This window comes from Amblyomma mixtum, chromosome 3 (genome assembly GCF_055824585.1).
Source record: "Amblyomma mixtum isolate Tamu chromosome 3, ASM5582458v1, whole genome shotgun sequence".
Classification (NCBI taxonomy): domain Eukaryota; kingdom Metazoa; phylum Arthropoda; class Arachnida; order Ixodida; family Ixodidae; genus Amblyomma; species Amblyomma mixtum.
Genome location: NC_143014.1, coordinates 109,777,675 through 109,787,386, shown reverse-complemented (window position 1 = coordinate 109,787,386; position 9,712 = coordinate 109,777,675). Strand labels below are relative to the sequence as shown.

The following is a 9,712-nucleotide window of genomic DNA, read 5'->3' as shown; positions in this document are numbered from 1 at the left end:
GTTCTGCTCATTACGTGTCATTTCTTGAAAGGCAATGTGCCTCTTCTTTTCTATCTGTGCAAGATTTTCACATAATTAATTTAGGACTATTTTAGCACCTTTTATTCTTCCCCAATGTTACTCAGTCGCCGAATTTTAACGGATGTGCTATGAGGATTTGAAGCCCCATCTACTATGTCGCCTAAATTTCGAGAACCTTGTTACTCCGCCCCCCGAAAAATTCAGAGCACATGAGTATTCTTGAGATCGGCACCCACTGTGGTGGCTGCACACTATGGCACTGACCAACAATGTTGCTCTCTTCGAAAAACCCCTAGTGAGACCCGTTAAAGTACACTCGGTCGCCACATTTTCATACCCGTGACCGCAAGCATCCTTTTGGCTCTTAGACCAGTCAGTGAAATTTCCAGAATGCTTCCAGTAGATGGCTGCTTTATATTGGGACTCAAAGTGCAAAAACTTTAATTGCGGTGCTGGAACGACTGCCTTCTAGAAGGTAATTCACGCAAAACAGGTAGGGGCTTAGCCAAGTGAAGCGTTCTGTTTCCGCATTTCGCACCACGAGGGAGAGAGGGAGGCGTGCAGCCGAGGCATGAATGATGCCTCTATCAAATCAATCAAGCCAAGTTTACTTCACTGCAATAAACACAGTTTATAAAGAGTGCTTGACGGAGGAAGTTCTCCAAATCGCGGCTGCGTTTGGACACCCTATGAAAAACAAGCAAAAAGCAAGTTCGCAAAAACTGAAATAACGCAATAGGAAGCACGCCTACCATTAGAGGTTGAAAAAAAGATAGTAAAAAATATATATGCTTAGGATCCAGTTTTACTTATATACCGATCAAAATGCACACGGTTGCATGAACGTCCCTCAGCAGCAACAAGCGCGCACAAACTTAAAATATTCGTCATAAAGCAAGAAACTAGAGAATAAGTATGACTACAAAAAGGAGCGAAAGAATGAAGCATTTAACTATAGGGTAGAAAATTTACGTGGACGAAACTAAGGTTCTTTATATAATTTCGAAAGCGCGATTAACTTCGGCGCTGTGGTTCAATTAAGTTTTGCCATTTACAGCGCAATACGAGAATCACGCGCCCGTGGTGTGCGCAGAGTGTTGCCTATCCGTCACGACTCACGCGCCATGTGACCTTTGTCTCGCCCACGCTGGGGTGCTACCGCCCGCTCACTGCTATATCTGAAACGGAGCAGAGAAGGTTGCGTGGCACATGCGCCGTGAAGAGACATTCTGGTGGGTGCTGGTGTGCGCGCACCGCAGAGGCGCGATTTCTGAATTACTCGAGCATTGGCCAAAATTTGTTGTGCCACAGCACAGGGAATAAATGCGGTTTCAAAATTCCAGAAACTGATACAGCTATTACTAACTGCCAGCTACGAACCTCTATTTGCAACCAGGCGCTTATCTGTGGTAGTTAACAAGTTGACTAGTACAAATTAGTTAACTAGCTGACTAGTTAGCACGAACTACCTATTTTGTAACGCTTGCCAGCTATCGACTACGCCGCAACGCAATCTTTTCACCTCAAAAAGCATATTTTTGTAAATTAGTCGCGTGCTTCTCTATGGTGTGTGAAAAATGTAGTTGCAAGGCCGGCTGCCGTTTAGGCAGGCACAGGCAGGCAGGCGGACGGACGGACGGACGGACGGACGGACGGATAGATAGGTAATGTGGCGGTCTCGCTTACTGTGGGCTGCAGCGGTGTCCCAATGATTTCAGCATCTACCTCGTATGCGGGAGATGAGGGGTTCGATGGCCAGTAATACCGGGTACCCGCCGGTTTCCAGCGGCCACAAGCTTTTCCCTGGCCGACCGATGCTCAGCGTGTCTGGGGTGAAATGCTTAGAAAATGGGTGTTTGACCCTAACTTGTGCAGACGAAAATATCTTGTGCCATGGCACTGTTTGGCCAGAATTGTCCTTGGGCCATAAACATTCATCATCATTATCATTATAATCGCGTACTGCGGGCAGGTCTGCAGAGTTGTGATGTCATTTTGTTCCGTTCAGTATATTTTTTCGCAAGGGAATGCTTTCAAACGTAGTACTTTCTGTTTTAATATTACCCCACTATACAGTAGTTTCGGTGTTTTCAGCGCTTTCTCGTTATATCCGCTAGTGTTGTCGATGTATAAGACCCCGGGGCTTCGGCACTCGGACGTGGCAGATAATACGTGTGCTCCTTCGCTTTACAAACTGCAATGGGCTTCTAATGGTTGCTGAAGACGTGCCAGTCACGGGCTCAAGTGCTGTTATTTGAATGACTGCACATGCTGTTTCTTTGTTACCGTTCCTGCGTTACTCATTCTAAGCCTACCGTCAGTAAATAGGGCCGCATACCACCTTTCGACACGTTTTGACCCATGGAATGCATAATGCGGACGCATGCGTTGGAGAATCATAAACTTTTACTGATGACAAGATAACTGATATAATAGAGGTGAAGAACACGAAACGGTCTTCCAATATGGTTCAAAAAGCTTTCCCAGAGTAAATGTTAACACGCATGCAGAGGCCCGAGCCAGTAGCATCTGAGGAGATTCTTAGAAGCGGCTCCACTTCGTCAACCAGACGGGTGATTAAAACTTTTGTATACGGGGTGGGGAATGGCCCCGCTATACGCGTAGCCAAGATGCCGCCACCTGCTGCGTCTGCTTCCACCTTCCCGAGGAGGCGCACTTGAGAAGTTCAAGGGCGTCTGCTCAACTTACGCTACGAGAGAACGCCTGCAAAGTGACGCAGGTCCAAGGTTACCAGCCAGCGATGGCGTTTGCAGCAATGACCCGGGCTACCGAGAATTACACGCGGCTTCGGTTACGCGTCGGAAAAGCCCGAAATAGAATGAAGGCCTCAAAATCAGAGCATTCATAAATGTGCCCTACGAACATTACGCGTCATTTCGTTGGTAGTATCAAGGTGAAACGCCACGTCGTTTCGAGGGCGGAAGAAGACTGCTTTAACATTAAGCAGCGTATGTGTCTGTTCTTTTTGTGCCCTGCACAGGAAGGGCAACGCTAGCGCTGGGACCCCACAGACTGCTATCAAAGACATGCTGTTTGGTGCATCGTATAATTAGCCATTCAGAAGTGTGTTTCAAGGTCCGAAGTCATCATGGCACTTGTGGACATGATCTCTAACGAGATGCAGTTGCATACACAGCCACACGAGCCAAACGAGGCATTAGTTCTCGCACTTTAACGTCAGCGTGAAGAGGCGGGAGAGATAAAACCTGCCAGACCCCGGAGCAACTCTAGTTGGCCTTGCGTAAAGTCGCGCTTGCGTTAGACCTCGAAAATTCCCATTCGAATTTCCCCATATGGCTCTCTCTCTGCCAAGACCCATATTTTTCTTCTCTTGGAATCCAGTCTGGTTACCGTAACCGGCCACCGGTCATCTGTTGAAGCCTGCCCGGTCTCGCTAGCACTTGTGCAGTTCTCTCGCGATTCAGGCTGTCCTTTGCAGCGTGCCATAAAAGGCAAATTTTTAAGCCAATGTGATAAGCTTAAAAAGCCCGTTTTCCCAAAGAAGTCATCCCAGAGGTATGCGAGAAATTTTTGTGGTCGGTAATGGGAGATAGAAAAAAGGGAGAGAAAATGAGGAAGATATGAAAACTGTCGTGGTAATGCCTTATCCGGAGATTTCCCGCCAGTGGCGGTTGCAGAGGGGGGGGGGGGGGGGGGTGCACAGCTGCGCTACACTGTAAACTCTGGCAACATTAGAAATGTGGGCTACGTCTACAAGCACCAAAAAAGACTTGTGCTTAGCGCTAGCGAGCTCGTGTACAGGATCCCTTTGCCATGTGGCAAGCACTACACGGGGACAGGCGGGCTTCAGTGACCGTTTAAGAAACATAATTAGCACGTGAGCGCCTCATGTGGCCAGTCATCTAGGTGTTCACTGCAGAAACTGCACGAAGAAAAATAGGAAAATAAAAAAGAAGCATGCTATCTGATTCTCAGCCAGTGCAAGATCTTTACAGAAAGTTAAAACAAAATGACAAGATAAATAATCGAAGCCCACAAATTCCCAAACGCCAAGAAAAATGTGTAAATGCGTAAGAACCGGCTATATACCACTGTACCAGAAAGAACTTCATTTTCTAAATGATAAATAAGCAAAGAAAGTGTACAAGCGTTCTTATGTCCGCTTGCCATGGGCAGGATTCTTGTAATTTTTGTGTTTTCACCTAAGATTGCTTGCCGCAGAACATAGACAGCCGCAATGCCTCAAGAAAATCAGTTGTAAGTCAGCACCCTGCCTGTGTCCTCTTTTCACGTCCACGTCTTTGCGCTGTTCCGATAACCTTCGTGGATGGCGCTGGAGGGCGTAGCGACTTGGCCAAAGGAGAAGATTCCACGTAAACGGGGAAAACCACCTTTTTTTGGCCCATCCCCTGTGCACGTGTTTGTGTGCGGGTGAAGTAATGAGCCGCCAAGCGTCCTGCTGCGCTAGCTCTCTGACTGAATTCGCACTGCGGCTGTTCGAAAGAAAGGGACCCGAGTCGCGTGTCTTTCCCGGCTCGAGACCATATTGCGCAGTGTGCTCCCGCTCTTCCTGCTAAGGCGACGAGTGCCCGCTTATCGGTACTGAATAGCGTAAGCTGCGTTGCTGCTGGCGCTTAGGCTGTTAGTTGCGCGTGCTTTTGTATACTTCAACGGGTTCCTCCCAACGGCTTCTGTGCCAGATGGTCTTGGATAATGAGTTTGCATCAAAAACGGCCGGTCTGTGAGTGTTCAGGAGGGCAATGAACGCGAGTGTCGGCAGCGCATATTTTTGGTTCGTGGCAAAGCGAGATCGCTTTATAAAGATCGAGGGCGGCTCTCTACTGAAAGGGAAAGCAGTCGTGTTTGAATAGAGTCACAACTATAAATAGCGTATTATATACCGTTAAGGATGAGAAATAGTTTTTGGCTTCCCGTGATCCTTAATAGGGTGGGCTGAGATCATTTGTGGTTCCTTCACAGTGCAGTGACATTTGACGAAATCCGCTCCGCGCACTGCGAAAATTATTATTTTTCAATCGCCATAAGGGGCCGATTTCGTCGTGTTTCCCTGCGGGTAAGTTAATTTTAAGTAGTTTTCTAACTGTTTCTTTCTTTCTAAGTTGTTAATAAACAGAGAATCTTTTGAAAGTGGCATTCGAGTAATGTGATTTATCAGCAACGACCCGGTTGCGCAGAGCCGGATGCAGAGACGATGATGAAGAAAATCTTTCGGGGCTCAAGGGTTCGTGACGCCTGGTTTGGTCGCTGCCTTCAGTTCCGGCTACCGTTGTCTTCCCCGATTGCTCTCGCCAGTTGGATCAGCTAAAGCGGTTCCTTCGGGTCCGAGCTGGTTAGAGCGTCTTCTCAGGGGGCGTAGGTTGCATTAGGGAATGGCGGTTGTGCGCCCGGCAGCTGTAGGAATTCCCAGTAGGGGTGATATGCTGTAGGTTTGGGATTTTTACAGTCAGGGCACACGTCTGGGTATAGTACTGGGTAAGAAAAGTATTTGTGGCGTAAACTGGGGAATGTATTGATTTGGAGCTGTCCTCAACTTGTAGCATCCATTGAGGTGAGGGATTTGTGGGAGGGTGGGTATTCCAGCCTGGTTCCTTTGTAATACTGCATGATATCAGTGTAGGTGTGGCCCTCCATGGGTGTTTTGAGGCTATTTGATGGTGGTGCTTAAGCTTGCCATGTATTCGTGGTCCATGGGATATTATTCTCTCCTTCCAGACCCTGAAGAGTAACTGCTCGGGCGAGAGCGTGAGCTTCCACGTTACCCGGAAATGAGGTGTGTCCTGGCGTCCAGACAATGTGCATGGCCGGCGCGGTGCCTGCCGAACAAGAGCGTAACACTCTTTCCCCTTAAGGTAGATGGTGCCACGAATGCCCGAAAAGCCACTTGGGGGTCCATCGCGCTGGTACTTGGGTTGCGGTCTTCGTCCATGATGTGTTGTATGGCTAGAGGTATTGCCGTTTCTTCGGCAGCTGCGTTCGCGGCCTTTCTTGCGATGGATCTCGTAGCTAAAATAAGCAAGGCGCGACGTCAAGAGCGGTTCAGGGCACTTGGAGAGGGACGAAGGGATTTTAAGAGAGTGGGAAGTCAAGGGCTTGTGTAACGCTACATGAGAATCGATACCTGGGTTTCGACATTGTCTGGCTTCGTGCGCAGTCTATTAAAACTATGCATCAGCGATTATCATGCAGTTTTTTTTTTTATGCCTCATGTGACCAGAACGCTTCTTACATGTCACAGCCATCGTTTGGTCGAGAAATCGATACAGTGTAAGGAAAAATTGAATTATGAATTGGGGCAGATGTACATGCGTCACTTCGCGCGCTTTACGGCGTCGCGAAATTAGCGCAGCGCAGATCAAAGTCCGATCACACGCACACAGAAAAAAAGAGAGCTCCCAGGCGTTTCATTCTTCCCAAGGACGAACAGTAACTGCCGTCGTTTTCGCGAGTACGATAACCCAAATAGCAAAATATGTGTCCGTATTTCTTATGACTGTTCCGAAAGCTGAAGTTTTGTTTGAAAATTAACACATTCAGAGCACCAAAAAGATAAAAAGACGACGCTACACGACAGCCTATACGGCAAAATCTCCTCACATATAGGGTAAGTGAAAAAAGTGTTGGATTATGTGTGCGGGCCATCTATATGGCAAATAAAAGCCTACGTTGGATTCTCTCCGGTAAGATTTCGTGTAATATCCGAATACTACACCTGTTCAAAATCACTAAATATGGATTTAAATCGCGGTATAGTGAAAAATCTCCTTAAACATGAGCGTGCTGTGCTATAAGGCGAAGTTCTTCTGTCCAGGTACGCCGTTACACTCTGCGAGACACTTTACCCGTTTGTCCCATCACTTGGAAGAATTATTTGAATTGAATTTTTTTCGGTGGTTTTTTACTAGCTTTCGCAATGCAGCTTTTCGTTGAACTGTATTCTCATAATCAGTAACGTTTGAAAAGGGCTATATGTAATTACACTTCAAGATGACTGGAACAAAGCCCAAGTTGTAGCTCCCCCCATCCAGAAAAAAAAAAGAAAGGAGATTCCGTAGTCATTATGCAGCCCCTGTGCTCTATTTCACAAACGACTTGAGTGGTCTTTAATGGGTTCTTTTCGATCTTGCATGCTGGCGATCTGTGCATCGCTTACATTACATGGAAGGTGTTTCAGCATTTTGATTTGTCGTCCATGGCAGCTGAGCCCAGTTTTTTCGTCCTGGCGAGTTGGCATCAAGAAGAGTTTCTCGAGGCGTCCAACAGGCGCCTCACAGGCAAGGTACATGACGAAGCTCAGAAGCGACGATGCTACGAATACCGCAAATGTCTGCAGCACCTGGAAAATAAGAGCGACAGAACAGAATTTCATGGATGCTGGAGCAATAATACTGTTTACGGCAGCGACTACAAGCAGGCTTTTTTTTTTCTTGCTTCCAGGAGATAGAGAATTGCTCAATGAAAAAGCAGACATTTTAGCCAGCGTGCTTAACCCGCAGGCATGCTACTGTGTGTTAGGAATGGGGCTTGGGGGCGAAAACGAATTTCCTTAGACTTCTGCCTATTTCAACAGTCAGTCAAAATGCGTTCCGAGATATGCTTTTTTTCGTGTTTTTATTTGTTTGTTCGTTAATTATATTTAGGGGGGGGGGGGAGAGAAGAAAATAATTGTTTCATTAGTGCGAACTGAGACTTCACAATTCCGAGCAGCATGCTGTGTTTTGAAACATACAAAAACCGGTGCTCACCAAAGAAAAGTGAGAATAAAATATCCGCTCTCTGGCTATGTTGGACTTGATGAAGAAGAATGGCACGTGGACAATATATATTCCGAAGCACAGACGGCTTAGCGGCACGAAAGCACTCCAGGAGAGGAAACGCCGCAGGACCCCTGTAAGGACGAAAAATTGGTTAATAAAATTAACTTCCCTGGGGATAGTGGCTGTGTATTATTGCCGACTACGAGTGTTTGCGCTTATCGCGCGTAGAATGTATACACCCATGTAATGAAACTAAAGGGCTGCACCGCAGTGCATAGCGGCAGTCAAGAAAACTCGTTAACGAACGAATAGGAATAGTGGTTTATTGAAAGAAAAGTCGAAAAAAGGAAGGGAAGATCTTTGCCGGCCCTTGCCATTGCTATAAAATATCTTTAGCATCGTAGCTGCGGCCGGCAGAAATTAAATGGGCCGGGAAGAGATAGCGAGGAGAAGTACAGTGGGGAGCGACAGCGAGAAAGGATAAGGAAGAGCTATGCACGCTATTTACAAAATACAAAAGCTAGACAAGTCTGTGCCGCTCGCAGGCGAAAGTCCAGGCACTGTCCGACGTATAACTGCGCTCGCGTGACCACGGACGACTTTTTGCCTGATCGCTAATGTTGTCGGTGGCTCCAGGAGCTAAATATACTTGTACTGTGACGTAGTCAGGCTGATGATGATGCTGATGTGACGAAAGACAGCCGCTTTGACGCTATGGTTTGGTTTATGGGGCTTAACGTCCCAAAGCAACTCAGGCTATGAGGGGCGCCGTAGTGAGGGGCTCCGGAAATTTCGACCACCTGGGGTTCTTTAACGTGCACTGACATCGCACAGTACACGGGCCTCTAGAATTTCTCCTCCAAAAAAATTCCAGCCGCCGCAGCCGGGATCGAACCCGCGTCTTTCGGGTCAGCAGCCGAGCACCATAACCACTGAGCCACCGCGGCGGCGCTTTGACGCTATGTCAACCTATACGGATGCTGTGGCAATTCTTAACAGAGTGCAGTCAAAGCGACGTTGGTCTTGTCCAGCTGCCTTCCTGATGTGTACACCTCGGGCGCAAATATGAATGCATGACCGGAATATCATGATAATTTTATTTGAATTCTTTTTCATTTTGACCCTTTCCGTACCTCGTCATTATCTCGGAAGAAGCCCCATTATCGCTGGAATCAACCACTTACCGAGGTAGGCGATAGGCACGAAATAGAATTGGAGGAAAGGAATAGTTAACGTTGTTGCGGCCGCAGCTCTTAGGCTATAGAGCGATTTTGCCGAGGTGCAAGCGGGGCTTACGACGATCATAAACATTGCGCCCTCTACTAAGCCGCTAAGAAGACTTACGCCTTTTCTACGCAGACAACGAAATGAAACCCGAAGCGAAGCCTACTGACAGCAGCCACGCAACACACAACGAAGCGAGCGAAGAACGAAACCTCAAGTAGAACACGCTACCCCTTCGCGAGGCAACTTATACCATGCGCACCTAGAAACAAAGGGAACCGCGATATGTATCAGGCGTGCTTCTCACGTCGAATAGAATTCTGTCCCGTTATTGTCACGATCCACGTGGCTGTGGCCAGCAACTTTGCGCAGAACATTAAAAAAATTTTGGGGGCATTTGGACGGTGCAAGTTCTCTATAGTATCTTTCTTGCACAGTGCCTCGCCGCGGTGGCTCAGTTGTTACGGCACTCGGCTGCTGACCCCAGAGACGCGGGTTCGATCCCGGCTGCGGCTGCCGAATTTCGATAAAGGTGAAATTTAGAGGCCCGTGTGCTGTGCGATGTCAGTGCACGTTAAAGAACCCCAGGTGGTCGAAATTTCCAGAGCCCTTCACTACGGTGTCCCTCATAGCCTTAGTTGCTTTGGGACGTTACACCCCAATAAACAAATCCTTTTAGCACTGCATAGTTGCAATGCTTCTGCTGTCTG

The 9,712-nt window shown here is 47.6% G+C and overlaps 1 protein-coding gene across 1 annotated transcript in view; it reads right to left on the bottom strand.

Annotated features, from left to right (window-relative positions):
• Positions 1-7,102: 7,102 nt before the first annotated feature.
• The window catches only part of LOC149351350 (nose resistant to fluoxetine protein 6-like), a 38,552-nt gene continuing 35,942 nt past the window's right edge, over positions 7,103-9,712 (bottom strand). Inside the window, exons 14-15 of the mRNA XM_089580698.1 lie at positions 7,767-7,909; positions 7,103-7,357 (exon numbers count right to left, since the gene is read on the bottom strand). Coding sequence (XP_089436824.1) covers positions 7,103-7,357; positions 7,767-7,909 — 398 coding nt within the window. The remainder of the gene's footprint in view (positions 7,358-7,766; positions 7,910-9,712) is intronic.